The 15,527-nt window shown below is 39.0% G+C and overlaps 1 protein-coding gene across 4 annotated transcripts in view; it reads left to right on the top strand.

The window, feature by feature from the left end:
* The window catches only part of Virma (vir like m6A methyltransferase associated), a 56,241-nt gene that overhangs the window by 29,647 nt on the left and 11,067 nt on the right, over positions 1-15,527 (top strand). For all 4 annotated transcript variants that reach the window (XM_051198175.1, XM_051198168.1, XM_051198159.1 and 1 more), the window contains 9 exons: positions 6-494; positions 2,052-2,206; positions 3,595-3,677; positions 7,323-7,416; positions 7,560-8,104; positions 8,611-8,846; positions 9,503-9,755; positions 12,122-12,339; positions 14,636-14,768. In XM_051198175.1, the coding sequence (XP_051054132.1) occupies positions 6-494; positions 2,052-2,206; positions 3,595-3,677; positions 7,323-7,416; positions 7,560-8,104; positions 8,611-8,846; positions 9,503-9,755; positions 12,122-12,339; positions 14,636-14,768 (2,206 nt within the window). The remainder of the gene's footprint in view (positions 1-5; positions 495-2,051; positions 2,207-3,594; positions 3,678-7,322; positions 7,417-7,559; positions 8,105-8,610; positions 8,847-9,502; positions 9,756-12,121; positions 12,340-14,635; positions 14,769-15,527) is intronic.

Genomic DNA, 15,527 nt, shown 5'->3' with positions numbered 1-15,527 from the left:
CACAGGTATCTTCACAGTCATCACTTCTTGGAATTGGTTACATTGCTTCTGTCAATTCCAATAACAAGTGCCCACCCTGGTGTACTGCAAGCCACAAAGGATGTGTTAAAGTTCCTCGCACAGTCACAAAAGGGCCTTCTCTTTTTCATGTCAGAGTATGAAGCAACAAACTTGTTGATCCGAGCTCTGTGCCACCTCTATGACCAAGATGAAGAGGAAGGTCTTCAATCTGATGGGGTTGATGACGCATTTGCCTTGTGGCTGCAGGACTCAACTCAGACTCTGCAGTGTATCACAGAGCTGTTCAGCCATTTCCAGCGTTGTACGGCCAGTGAAGAAACTGACCATTCAGACCTCTTGGGCACCCTCCACAGTCTCTACTTGATTACTTTTAACCCCGTGGGGAGGTCAGCTGTCGGCCACGTTTTCAGCCTTGACAAAAACCTTCAAAGTCTCATTACTCTAATGGAGTACTATTCCAAAGAAGCCCTAGGGTAATTTCCTACTTACTCCTACTCCTTAAAATCTCACTTGCATTAGGAAAGGAGATCACTAATGGGGTAGCTTCGTTACAGGAGATCATTGATGGGGTAGTTTCATTAGAAAATATGACTCTTCGCATATATATTTATATACATATATCTTTATATGTGTATCTAAAGATTTATACACATATCTTTTATCAGAACATGTTATGGTAATTAGGAATTAGACTAACAGGAACCTCTGTGATGTGGCTAGTAAGCAATGGTATGGACTTTTCCTGGCTTCTGTCCGTTACCTCCGGAAAGAGGTACTAACAGCATCCCTCTGCATTGTGTAGGAGGGGACCTTAGAGCCCAAAAGTGCATGACCTAAGTGTACTGTATGCCCTTTCAGGGTCTGTTTTCTAAGCCATTTGTGGTGCTGGGATTTCAGAATTGCTTTGGTTAAATGGGTAATTGAGGGGGATAATGATGTAAAGAGCTGCCCAATAGGGCAGAGGATTTTAGCATATGAGAGGAGAGACCTGCTCTTTTAGTTTATGCCATGAAAAACAAGATGGGGCATGTTGAGAGTGGCGTGGCCTCAGTGTCATGGAAGACAATAACATACAGGCGATTGTCTTCCCAGTGGGGACTTAGTTTAATCCTTGTGATTATGAAAGCCAAACTATAGTTGTAGTAATTCTGCCTAGCTTCATAATTCTGTACTGGAAGACTGAGTGAGGTTGGTAGATGATCACATTTGTTCCTATTTTTCAAAGTTAGATGAACATTTTAAAGTAGACCAATGAAGCATGCTTTCTAATAGTCATTGTTAATGGAATATGTTTGTTAGCATTTCATTGTTCATTTGTTGTTAATTTTACTTTGCATTGTAATATTTTTTGAGTTTGTTTTTATTTCCAGTTGTCTCTCCTTACCTATGGGTGAATCAAAAACATTTAGATCACTTGGGCATGTTGGAGCATATCTGTAAATCTGAGGGCAGCTTGGTCTACAGAAAAAAATAGGCTTGGGAGAAATGCATTTGAGCCTGTAATCCCAGTACTTGGGAATCGGAGGAAAGAGAATTTTGAATTTGAAGCCATCTTTTGCTACATAGTGAGTTTCAGGCCAGCATGAATCTTATAGTGAGACTGTCTGCACTGAATATGTACAAACTTTTTTCTTGTCTTTATCCTATAAACAATGCAACAGCTATTCACTATTGTGTTAAGTATCCCAAGTAGTCTGGAGTTGATTTAAGAGTAAATGGGAAGATAGGCACATATTATGTGATACTGTGCCATATTATATGAGTGACTGGTGGCTCCATGCATTTAGGCATCTGGGGTCCTAGAACCAGTATTTCATAGGTACTGAGGGACAACTGTTAACACTCTTTCCAGGTGACTCAAAAGTGAGGTGTAAAATCTGATTCTTTATTTTCAGGATGTTGAGTAATGTTGATAATGTTGAATTGTAAATTTCCTTGATCTCTTTAAAACAACATACCAAAAAATGTTTAAAATTATTCCTGAAAACGTATTTTCATACTCCACACTTAAAAACCTTATTTTATTTCAGTGATTCCAAGTCTAAGAAGTCAGTAGCTTATAACTATGCATGCATACTTATTTTGGTGGTGGTTCAGTCTTCCAGTGATGTCCAGATGTTAGAACAGCACGCAGCATCTCTCTTGAAGCTTTGTAAAGCAGATGAGAATAATGCTAAATTGCAAGGTATGGTACCCGGAATTATTTTAAACACTTGTGATACATGAAGAGATACATGTAATCCTTGCTTTATCATATTTGTGTGTATGTTCATGTGTGTGCATGAGTATGATACAAAGGTCCTGAGGCTAGAAGATGACATCAGATGTCTTTATTAACTGCATCAGTTCTCATTACAGATTGTTGTAAACCACCATGTTGTTGCTGGGAATTGAACTCAGGACCTTTGGAATAGTAGCCAGTGCTCTTAACTGCTGAGCCATCTCTCCAGCCCTATGTACTTTTTTTGAGACAAGGTCTCTCAGTAAACCTGGAGCTTGCAATTTTAACTAAACTGGCTGGCTAGCAAGTCCCTGAGATACATCTGTCTGCCATACCAGTACTGGTGTTATAGGTGTGTGACATCTGTTTACACCATGCTTGGCTTTTGCATGAGTGTCAGGGATCCGAACCCAGTTCCTCATGCTTTGCACAGCAGGCACCTTGCCCACTGAGCCATCTCTCCAACCCCTGTTTTTCATGTCTTGAGTTGCAATTCAGGAAAAGAGTTTATAAAACTTAAGGGTTTTAGAATATAAATGGTTTTGTAAGTGCCTAGTAGTGGTCTAGCTGATCAAGGTAGACAAGGCAGTGAAAACGGACAGGAGGAATTGCAGGTTTAGTTTTTGCTCTAGCTTTGTTTCTGCAGGGTTTACTATACTTAGATGTTTGCACTCTTCCGAGTTGGCTTACAAGACTACTGTCGATTAGCACATTGTACTACTTTAAAAAGTAGTTAATTTTAAAATGGCAAGTTAAGAAGTTGACAAAATTGAGTTAGTGATAAAGCTCAATGTTCAGGTATTTCTCTAGCATGCACAGGTTTAATCTAACCCTGTAGCATCCACCCCCCACCCCCCAAAAACAAAAGGACCAAAGCAATACAGAAAAACCCTGTCTGTAAAAACAAAACAAAAAAGACAAAAGGAAAATTTCCTGTTTAAGGAAGAGATGATACTTAACTAAATGTCTCTTCATATCTTCATTATATTAGAAATTAGGCAGACTGGAAAAGCACTCAGATAAGTAACAGTCATCACTAAATTTTGAGTCAGCAGAGTAGAGCTCCATTTTTATTTATTTAAAGTATATATAAGGAATTATATGCAGAAAGTGGGCATGGTGAGACACACCTGTAATCCTAGCACTTGGGAGGTTGAGACAGGAAGATCATGAGTTTGAGGCCAATTTGGGATATATATAGCATGATAAAGAATCAGACACCAGAGTTCATCCTTTTGTAAAATCTAGATGATTGAAATGATTGCAGATGTGATGTTTTCCTTTGGGGAAAAAGGTTTTGTTATAAAGACTTCCATTTTAAAATATTATAGATTATTCTTTTTGTTTCTAAGAACTTGGCAAGTGGCTTGAACCTCTGAAAAACCTCAGATTTGAAATTAACTGCATCCCAAATCTAATTGAATATGTTAAACAGGTAAGTAAAAGGTAAAAGGGCTTTGATTGTTGGGAAACTGTGATGATACATAGTGATAATACTGAACTTACTGTCTAGATAATGTGGCAGTCACAGCCTTGATTGATCCCTTTAACTCTGTAGTACAGGGTTTGATATGTGGATGTAGTAATCATGTACTTGGACACACATGCAAATGATGCTCTGTTTAAATTATGTGTTACTCCATGCATGGAGGTCAGAAAACAGCTTCTGGGACTTGGTTCTCTCTTACCATGTGGGGACCAGGGATAGAACTCAAGACATCAGGCTTCTTGGAAAGCACTTTTATCTCCTGAGCTGTCTCCCAGGCCCTACAAAAACATTTAAAGTTAAATGCTAATGATATCTTAACTTCATGAAATAATTTAACTCAGTATGTTTAGGTGAAAGTGGATATAGCCAATTCCAGATAATTTCAATGTGGATCAGTTCTCGCTGTTATTATGATTCGTAATAGTAATATTGAAAAATTCATGTATATTTCATAATGAAAAAAATCAGTACATTCATCATTAATCTTGTAAACTTTTTTCTTATTTTTTTCTACTTGGGCCAGCATACAGCATAGCAAGGTGGGCTGAAGGCACACGTGTGAACATTTTAAGCTACATCAGTGTAGACTGAATTATCTCTGCTGTTTAGTTGATGAGTGCTGTGTGTGAGAGAGGGAAAGCAGTCTTTGTTTTGCAGTTGTAGTATGTTATAAAATAGTTTGTGTATGCCTCAGATCCTGCAGTGAGTCCTTGTGTTCTTTTTTCTTCTGTGTCTCTTAAGAGCTTTTTTTTTTTTTTTTTCTTTTTAAACTGACAAGGTCTCACTGTGTAGCCAGCCCCTGTTGGCCTGTAACTCACTGTGTAAACCAAGCCAGCCTGGAATTTACAGTGATTGGTCAGCCCTTGCCTCCTGAGTGCTGTGATTAAAGGTGTGCACCACCATGCATGGCCCTTAGGAATATTTTTATTGATGCAGTTATGTTCTTAACATCGCTGCAAATGGCATGTGAAATTTTCCTTCCTTTTTTTTTCTTTCATTAGTAATTCATGCTCTGTAAACTCCAGTCGATTGTGTGTTCTGTTTACGTGGACATGGTAGAGTGATTTTTGATGGATTTCTTATGCAATAAATGTAAAGTCATTTGACTTAACATACTTAACAATTAAGAAATTTAGTTCTAGAAATTGAATTACATGAGCCTTTTGTACATGCCTGTAATCCCAGCACCCCAGAAGTGAGGACAGAAGGGTCAGGAGTTAAGGTCATACTCTGTTAAAAAGCAGTTCGAGGCAGCCTAGACTACATGAGATCCTGTCTTAAGAAGGAAAGAGGAAAAAGAAAAAAAAATTGAATTATGTTCTATAATTTAAAAATTTAGATTGAGCATGGTGTTGCATACTTGTAACTGCACTGGGGTGGCTAAGGCAGAAGGATTGCAGGTTTGAAGTCAGAGGAGACTACGTAGAAAAACCCTGCCTCAAAAACAGAACCATGCTGGGGAAGCAAGCAGCTGGAATGTTCTGGCTTCCATTCCCAGCACCATGTACACAGGGTGTGGTGGTCTACGCCTGTAAGGGTCATGTTAGTTTTGTCTTCAGCTACATGGTGAGTTTGAGGCTAGCCTGGGCTACATGAGACCCTATCTCCAAAAAGCTAAACAACAAAAACAAAAGTTTTATTTTTATATCACCTTATATTTATCTCTATTTTGTTTTTGTTTTGAGATAGAATCCGGTTCTAGAACCTCTGCTGGTCTCTACCTGAGTCCCAAGATTATAGTAATCACCACCACATCCTGCTCAGAGCATTGTCCTGTTAACTTTGATATCATAAATAGTACCTGTCCTAAGACACACTAAATGATCCAATGTTGACACTTAGGATTTCTTGTTGTCTCAGTAATTTGCAGAACCGAAGAAAAAAGTTGAGGGAAAAGGATAGTGGGAAAGGGAAGCATGTGAAGGAGAGTGGGTTTTTGTTTGTGTTTAAACCCTGAGAGTTACAAGTTGGAATACGTAAATCATTTAGTGTGATTTTTTTTTTCCAAGTTAAATAAATTTATTTATAATGTTAGTCTGTGAAAGCTACAAATGTAAACAAAACTTTGGTGTTTGCAAACAAAACATAGTCAGCTGTTAAATACAGAAAACAGTTATATTTCTTGCCTTCTCTCTTTGGTGATTTCATTTTTTTAAAAGGCTGCTATTTAGTCTATAAATGTTCTAAGATTTCCTCCTAAGTCTTGAAAAAGATTTAGTAACCATGGGATTTTTAAATATAGTCTAGTCAGTACCTGTAATTCTAGTCACTTTTGACACAGAGGGAGCAGAATTGAAGTTCATGGCTAATCTAGGCATCTTAGTGAGCCCTGGGCTCAAACCAAAAACAAAAGAACACAACGGAGTCTCCTGAGCACGAAAGGCCACTTCGGTATTGTCATTGCTTCTTTCTTGAGAGTAGATAATATAAAATGGGTATACAGAAAAAGGGTTATTTTTAATTCTTTAATTTCATTTTGTGGTTTTGTTTTTCAAGACAAGGTTTCTCTGTGTAGCTTTGGAGCCTGTCCTGGAACTCACTTTGTAGACCAGGTTAGCCTCAAACTCACAGAGATCTGCTTACCTCTGCCTCCCAAGTGCTGGGATTAAAGGTGTATACCACCTCTACCATTGCCCAGCTTATTTTACATTCTTAATACATAGAGTTATAGTTTATATTTATTGTTTTTGTTTTTCTAATATCAATATGCAAATATATTACATTGTACAATATATTACATTGTACAGAACAAAGTGTACCTATGAGGGGGCTGGACAGATGGTTTAGTGGTTAAGACCACTGGCTGCTCTTCCAGAAGACCCAGGTTCAATCCTCAGCACCTACATGGCAGCTTACAACTGTCTGTAAATCCAGTTCCAGGTGATCTGACACTCCTATGAACACATACATGCAAGCAAAACCCCAGTGCACATAAAATAAAAATAAATCATTAAAAAAAACTAAAAAAAAGAAGATGTATAAGAAATAAATGTATCTCAGGTAAAATAATTTATATATTTCTTTAGTATTAGGGTTTTTCTTATATGCTGTCTACTGTCTCTTTTTTGTTCGTGTGTGTCTGTGTGTGTGCGCGCGTGTACTTAAATTCAGTTGTTATGTATAGTGTTCTGCCTGCATGTTTTGCCTACATGCCAGAAGAGGGCACCAGATCTCATTACAGATGGTTGTGAGCCACCATGTGGGTGTTGGGTGGGAATAGAACTCAGGACCTCTGGAAGAGCAGCAAGTGCTCTTAACCTCTGAGCTATCTCTCCAGTCCTGTTCATGTGTTTTTTTGAGACAGGGCATTATGTCTAACCCTGACTGCCCTGGAACTCACTGTGTAACCCGGGGCTGGCCTCAGACTCATTGCTATCACCCTTGTGTTAGCTTCTAGAGTGCTGGCATTGCAGGTATGCCTCACCCCATCAGCCTTTTCATGCTGAAGACGTGCTGGAGTGAAGATGGTGTGCACTTAAAGCCTTTCTACTGAGGGTTCAATCTGGGGCCTTGCACATTCAAGAACACATACTACCTCTAGAAGCTCATATTTTTGACTAACTTAAACCTATCTGCTTTTATTTCTTAAAGAATATTGATAACTTGATGACTGCAGAAGGAGTTGGCCTTACCACTGCCTTACGTGTCCTCTGTAATGTGGCATGTCCACCACCTCCCGTTGAAGGTAATGTAATTAATGTGCTTTGAAAACTGCCATACTTTAAGCCTAGTATAAATACCATATATTAAATATTCAAAATGTTCTTGATTGATAATTAGCATGTAAGTAATTCATTTTTCCTTATTCCTTCCTTATCCTACATAAAGGTCAACAGAAAGACCTGAAATGGAACCTTGCTGTTATTCAGCTTTTTTCTGCTGAAGGAATGGACACCTTTATTCGGGTTCTGCAGAAATTGAACACTATTTTGACGCAGCCTTGGAGGCTCCATGTGAACATGGGGACTACCCTTCACAGAGTTACTACCATTTCAATGGCTCGCTGCACGCTCACTCTTCTTAAAACTATGTTGACGGAGCTCCTGAGAGGTGGATCCTTTGAGTTCAAGGACATGCGTGTTCCTTCAGCACTTGTCACTTTACACATGCTCCTGTGCTCTATCCCTCTCTCAGGTCGTTTGGATGGTGATGAGCAGAAAATTCAGAACGATATCATTGATATCTTACTGACTTTTACACAAGGAGTTAACGAAAAGCTCACAATCTCTGAAGAGACCCTGGCCAATAACACTTGGTCTTTAATGTTAAAGGAAGTTCTCTCTTCCATCTTGAAGGTTCCGGAAGGCTTCTTCTCTGGGCTCATACTCCTTTCAGAGCTGCTGCCTCTCCCCTTGCCCATGCAGACCACGCAGGTATCACTTCCATATCCCATGCATCTTGTAATGACTGCGGTAGCTCCTTAGATAAAGCCAGGGATGCGGTCAAATCCAAGCAAGTCTTCATCCTCCTTCTCAAAGACAGAGTAACTGAGTTGAGGGTGAGATGAAACTGAAGCAAGTTGGAAATGTGGGGTAACATTTTAAATACCTTTTGTCAAAGTGAGTTTTATTATGTTGTTATGTATACTTGTACTTACATTTTCCTGTTATTTCAAATCTTTTTTTCTTCCTTTTATCATGTTTTAGAATTTGCCAATTAGATTGCTTCACCAGTGGACTCTGCTCAACTGACTGCCAAGCTGAGAACAATGTTTTTTTTAGACCTGTTGGATTCAAACAATTGTTTAATTGTGTAATAGCAAATTATGTTTTAAGCATGCAGTAAAAGTGTTCTTTTTATAACAGTTCTTCCTGAACAGTTTTGCGACTATAATAAATATTAAAAATCTATGTACACACACGTTATACTTTTTTAACAGGTTATTGAGCCACATGATATATCAGTGGCACTCAACACCCGAAAATTGTGGAGCATGCACCTTCATGTTCAAGCAAAGTTGCTCCAAGAAATAGTTCGTTCTTTCTCTGGCACAACCTGCCAGCCCATTCAACATATGTTACGGCGTATTTGTGTACAATTGTGTGACCTTGCATCTCCAACTGCTCTTCTGATCATGAGAACTGTGTTGGATTTGATTGTAGAAGACTTGCAAAGGTATTTTCATTACACCTTAAGAAGTTTTCCTCAAGTTGCTCTTGACAAAGATACCCTCCTTTACATAGTTTGGAAACTAGGGTTTAGTAAGCTCAGATAACACACGGATGTGTAAATATACACACATACACACATGTGTGCATAAGTTAATATATGTAAATTATTTTCTTTAGAAGACTACTTCATTTCATATACAAGTCATGTTGGTCTTGATTTGGGGCTTTTGCTTTTCTTATTTCATCATTATTTGTAGTACATACATGTGTGCATATACATGCTCATGTGTGTGTGTTCAGGACAACTTTATATATAAAGTTGCTTTTCTTTTTCCTTCTTTGCATGGGTTCTGGGGATTGAACTCAGGTCCTTAGGGTTGTTACAGAGGTGCCTTTACGTGCTGAGTCACCTTCCTGCCCCAGTCCTGCAGTGCAGTTTTAAAAGATGAGGTACAAAGAACCCTCTGACTGGAAGCATATTATTAAAGACCTGAGTTTATAAAATTTCACAGTGACTGTAAAATTCCAGAAACATTATCATATCAAAGGAACGAGGTGTATGTTTTATGCAAAATTTGTGTGAATCGATACATAGAAAATGCTAAATAATGCCTTCAAAATCAAGAAGCTTGTTTACTGAATATATTGATTTTATTTCAGCACTTCAGAAGATAAGGAAAAACAGTATACTAGCCAAACCACCAGGTTGCTTGCTCTTCTCGATGCTCTGGCTTCACACAAAGCTTGTAAATTAGCTATTTTGCATCTAATTAATGGAACAATTAAAGGCGATGAAAGATATGCAGAGATATTCCAGGATCTTTTAGCTTTGGTACGGTCTCCTGGGGACAGTGTTATTCGCCAGCAGTGTGTGGAATATGTCACGTCCATTTTGCAGTCTCTCTGTGACCAGGTATTCAGTTTCTTATTGTCTCTGTGTGTCAATGTGTGCTTGAGTGCTAGTCTTGATGTAAGTCTTGGCTGGGAGCAAAGAGTTTGCCTGTGCTGTATACTCCTGGGCTATTCTTTAGCTGATTTGGAGCATTGTAGTTCTCTTTGGCTTAGCTTTTGGGTCTCTTGAGATTTTTCCTTTTTGGTAGTATTGCCACCCAGATAATTGCTTTTGTGCTAATTTTCAATACTTTTTTTTTTTGGCTAATTAATACTTACTGTATTACTTTACTTCCTAATTATATTAATATGTACCAAGGCATTCTTCAGTTTTATAACATTGATATTGGTTGAATGGTTAATCTTTTCAGACAAGGTCATTTGTAGCTCCAACTGGCCTCAAACTTTCTGTGTAGCCAAGAGTGACCTTGAATTGCTATTTTCCTCCTCCAGTGCCCAAGTGCTGGGATAGCAATGTGTGCCACATGCCCACTTCATGTGGACAGCTTGTGAAGCAGCAAGAATCACTGCAGTTGTGCTGTATTCTGACTGACGTCACAGCTGCTCTTCAACAGTAGCTTTTCTCCTGCTGTGTGTATTACTGACTTGCTTATAGCTTCATGAGACAGGAATTCTGTCTCCATTGTTTGGGATCTTTAAAGAACATTCGCATATGTCATTGCATTTTTTAGCTAGTAAAATGCTCTTGCCAACTAGTCAATAGATGTGATTCTCTTTTTTCAGACGGAGTATTTTTAGTAAAAGCCTATGTTGGATGATAAAGTGCAGTTCAGTTACAGCAAAGACTTAGGACCTGCGTGTGACTTGTTTTCAGAAGTGGTAGACTGTAATTGTGGAAGTTTGAGGCCTCTGTGGTTGGTGTTAATTATTACAAGTACTCACATTGAGTCACGTGACTGCTGAGGAAGGCTAGGACCCCTTGCGTCCAGTTTCGTTTCCACTTAGACTTCATTCAGAACTGCCCTTCTCGCTCAGACTTCATTACAGTTTCTTTGTGATGCAAGTCTGTGTCTGCAGGGCCCTAAAAGCCCAGCTGACTTCCATAGTGAGCGGTGGGTGTTTCCTTAGGTGACCTTAGCTCAACTTGCTCACTATTGGAAAGCTTGAATTTTAAAAGTATAAAAGGTAGAGAGAAGCATTTAATTGAAGTCTGTTTTCTATGTCCATCCAATATTGATGTTTCCTAAAATTTTAGCCAAAATATTATTTCTAGGAGCCTTTATAATCTAAAAGGAGTACAAATTAGTGGATAGTGGACTGATTTAAGGTATTTCACTGTCAAAGCTTTTGAACCATTTTAAAATTGAAACTATGCCAAGTTCAGTTCCTTATAAGGCCATTTTGTCTCTTTTATTGTGAAGTATAAATATGTGTGAGAATTTCATACACACATGTACTGTGTTTTGTTCAAGTCCACCCTCACCCTTATTCCATCCTCTCCACTACACCCCAGGTCTTCCTGGCTCCTCATGGCTGAGTCCACTTAGTGCTGCCAGCATATACATGGGTGTAGGGCCGTCTGCCAGAGCATGGGCAGTCTATCAAAAGCCACACCCTAAAGAAAACTGACTGGCAGGAGAGGACGGCATTTTCATACATACTGTGTTTTGGTCAGTCCTTCTCTGCTCTTCTGCTCTCTATAGCTGCTTGTGTTTGTGCCCTTTGCATTAGTCTGTGTTCCATCTTCACATCTCATGTAGTATTTATACTCCCTAGTCCTCTTCCTTAAAACCTCTTTTCCCCCTCACAATCCCTTTTCTAGTTTCACGAGCTATACCACACTCGATCCCACACAGGTAACATGAAAAGGAGAAGCTAGAATCCACATATGATTGACAACAGTGGTGGTATTTGTCTTTCTGAGATTTTAAAACTAGTTAGATGCCAGAAAATGCCTTAGATGCATTCATGTTGTTAGGCCCAAGTGAGTTTTCTATCCTTGTCACAGTCAGTGCTAAACTCTTTTCCTCTCATGTAAATGGAAGATCAATTTTAAAGGTGAAAAATAGTATAAGGAAAATACTGTGTCTCTTTCCTTACATATACATTCTTACATTAGCTTTTATAAAAGAGCATTTGTTGTTTATCTGTTTGGTTTGAATCTGTGTTTGGAAGAGGCCGAGCAGGGCAGTAGGTCCCCAGGGACTGGAGTCTCATATAGTTGTGACCTGCCATGCGGGTGCTTATAATCGAATCTAACCCTTTGGAAGAGCAACCAGTGCTCTTAACCACTGAGTTATATCTCCAGCTCCCAATGAGGATATTTTCATAAGATTGTTAGCAAGTGTTGGTTGGTTTGTGTTCAGAAATGGTAGCCAGGAGTGATGGTGATAATCATTTCAAAATGTATCTCCCTGCCCTTCTCAGGACATTGCACTCATCTTGCCGAGCCCTTCTGAAGGTCCTGTCTCTGAGCTTGAGCAGCTCTCCAATTCCCTGCCGAGTAAAGAGTTGATGATTGCCATCTGTGACTGTCTGCTGGTGACCCTAGCTAATTCCGAAAGCAGTTACAACTGTCTGCTGACTTGTGTTCGCACGATGATGTTTCTTGCAGAACATGACTATGGATTGTTTCACTTAAAAAGGTAGGCTTTGCAGAATTTAACATACTGCGCCCTGCCAGTTACTTAATTCATGCTTATTATGGAAGGTTGAAAGTGTGACTTCTTGTAGGAAAAAATTTGTGTTTGGTAGTTTCATTGGCAGTTAGTAATGGATTTAAAATCTTTTCTAAGTGAGTTGATTCTTTTCCGGAACATATTAATGACACTGTTATAAGTCTGTATAAGGCTGACTTCCGTGGGTACCTGAAAACATCTCTTGATTAGGTGCCACAGTGGAATGCCTAGGTCATGTGACAGGTTGCTTGTGTAACCCAGTCAAATGTTGTTTCCAAAGTGCATCTCCCGGTTGCTTTCCATCCGCACCGTGTTAGAGTCCCCTGGCTCCTTAGCCTCACCAGAACGTCCTACCTCAGGGTTGTTTTATCTCTTGACCTGGACCAACCTTCTTATGTTGCTCAGCTTGGCCTCCGACTCCTGGGCTTCAGTCCTCCAGCATCTGCCTCCAGAATAGTTCAGATGACAGACAAGATCCACCATGCCCTGGTTTTGCCAGTTTTTTGTTTAGTTTTCATGAAAGCTATTCTAATAGATATATTAACTGTAGATTTTTTTGTTGTTGGTTTTTTTGGGTTGCTTGTTTGAAACAGGGCCTTACTCTGTAGTCCAGGGTGGCCTGAAGCATGTGATCCTCCTGCTTCAGCTGCTGAAATGCTAGCTACTATTATAGCTAGCATTTCATACAGAGCATGAACAGAATGCTCTGTATAACGACCTAAGTTTTTAATAGAGCATGCACAAATATAACTCATTTGCTTAAGGTTTAATTAGTCACTAGTAATTGTGAAGGTCTGTTACTTTCCCCATTATTATCCTTTTCTTTAGGTATGATTTCACTCCTTTCTTTCAAGCCTTTCTGTCTAACCATGTAAAATGTTCTCAAGGGCAGGCGGCTGATCTTCCCTTGACATTTGGTAAATGGGAGCACTGCTTGTTCAGTGATAATATCCTACTTACTTCCATTTGGCTGGTTATATTGTAACTTACAAGACAACTGAATATTGAAATGGTTTGGCATTGAAATTCTGTTGAAACTAAGAACCGTGTTAAGTACTCAGGATTTTAGACATACACCACGGGGTTTGTCATGCAAAAGTCTTTTGTGTTGAGCACACTGGACTGTAAGCTGAGTCCAGTTTTCTGTAGTTACTGCAAATAAGGCATTGCTGGACCATCTGTTCATTTCCAGCACCATTTCCCACTGTGCGGTAGTCTGCAGTAGGACACCTGAGTGGTGTGTAGCCCACAAAGCCTAAACAATTACCAGCCAGGTCTTAAAGCAGAAAGTCCTTGACCTCTAAACCCTTGATTTCCTTTGTCCTTTGTAACTCTTAAGTTAGGCTTCCCGAGTTGGTCTGTCAGATAGTGATGCTAGCCCTCTGATGCTAGAGAAACCCTCACACCATGGGAAGAAGTTTAAATAGGGAACTAGCAAGTGACTTGTGATAGATCTGAAAGTTTATTATTTGACATAAATTTTTTGATAAGTGCCAGGCATAGGATACATACCAGTAATCATAGCATCTGGAAAACTGAAGCAGGGGGATTGTCAGTTTTAGGTCAGCCAGTCCTGCATAGTGAGAGCTTGTCTTAAGAAAGAAAGAGAGGGGTGGGGGAGGGAGGGAGGGAGGAAAAAGAAAAAAGATTTAATAGATTAAAATGAGCTGATTTTTTTTTTTCATTTTATTGTTTGTGACAGAGACACTTAAAATGTCTTTATGTTTTTTGAATGGTGAAATAAATTGTATTCTGAACTTAGTTATTTCTCATACTAATCTTACACACTTAATGTGTGTTTATTTGATAGCTCTTTTTTGTTTACATACGTAATGTTTTGACACATTAGCTCTTTTTTGTTTTCTATTGTTTCCTTTCAAGACAGAGCCTCATCAGGAAGCTCTGGTTGGCCCTGATCAGTGGTTCTCAACCTGTGGGTCGCCACCCCTTTGAACAACAAACAACCTCTTCACAGGGGTCACATATCAGATATCCTGTATACCAGATATTTGAATTACAATTCATAATGGTGGCAAAAGTATAGCTATGAAGTGGCAACAAAATAATTTTGTAGTTGGAATCACCACAACATGAAGAACTGTTTTAAAGTGCCAAAGTATTTGGAAGGGTGGAACCTCTAGAGCTTTTCTCTTGTTTCTGCCCCCTCCTGAGATCTGGGCGTGCATGTGTACACCACCATGCCTGCCTATCTCTTTATTTTCCTTACCGTTCTTAATGTCTCTGCTGTTGTCTTTAATTTCAGTTCTCTAAGGAAAAACGGAAGTGCTCTGCATAGTTTGCTGAAGCGAGTAGTCAGCACATTTAGTAAGGACACAGGTGAGCTTGCGTCCTCATTTCTGGAGTTCATGAGACAGATCCTTAACTCTGATGCAATGGTAAGTGTACTTATTGTTTTTATTTGATTTCTTTAAAACATTACAAATGTCTCAGGCTAAAAGTAACTACTTCAGTTAAAAACACTGTCTTGAAGCATAGAATTATGCCTTTTTCATCTAACTGTGAAGTGAAATGCTGTCCAAAAGACAGGGTAGCTGTTTTGCTCATATGTGTTCAAATTTGATTCAGACTCTTCTGTAGTTGTTTCCTAAGTCGTAGCGTATTGTGGCCCATATTCCAGAAGTCTCTGCCTTAAGAACTATTTAACATTAATTAAGTTTGTCAGTGTTTCCCCTGCAGAACTTTATTATACCTATTAATATATTCTTAGAAACTTTGAGTTCCTATATATTTTTATTGCACAGTAATCTAGCTTTGCATAAAAATGCTGGCTAGGAAGTGTATGCCTGCAAGCATGTGTGCTTGTGCATGCATGTGTGTACAAGTACACATCTTGCATAAAAATATTGATTAGGAAGTTGTGTATGTATTCATATGCTCATCTTTTCAATGCTTATTTAAGAAATTCAGCTCACATGTAGGATTACTTTTTAGAGAAAGTTGTAAAGGTTACAAAATAAAAGATTCTATGAGGAAATGTGAGTTTCCTAGCTAGTATGTTTACCTTATGCGTGTAATCTGTCTAAGGCTCTTTGGTGACCTTCTGGTCTACACATCATCCTCCAATTTTGTTGGCAAATTTTTTGCCATTCTTGGTGGTTCATTCTGATCCTGGCACTCAGAGGCAGAGAAAGGAG

Source organism: Phodopus roborovskii, unplaced genomic scaffold (genome assembly GCF_943737965.1).
Source record: "Phodopus roborovskii unplaced genomic scaffold, PHOROB, whole genome shotgun sequence".
NCBI classification, from domain to species: domain Eukaryota; kingdom Metazoa; phylum Chordata; class Mammalia; order Rodentia; family Cricetidae; genus Phodopus; species Phodopus roborovskii.
Note: the sequence above shows the minus strand (reverse complement) of the source record. Positions and strands in the feature narration are given on the sequence as shown.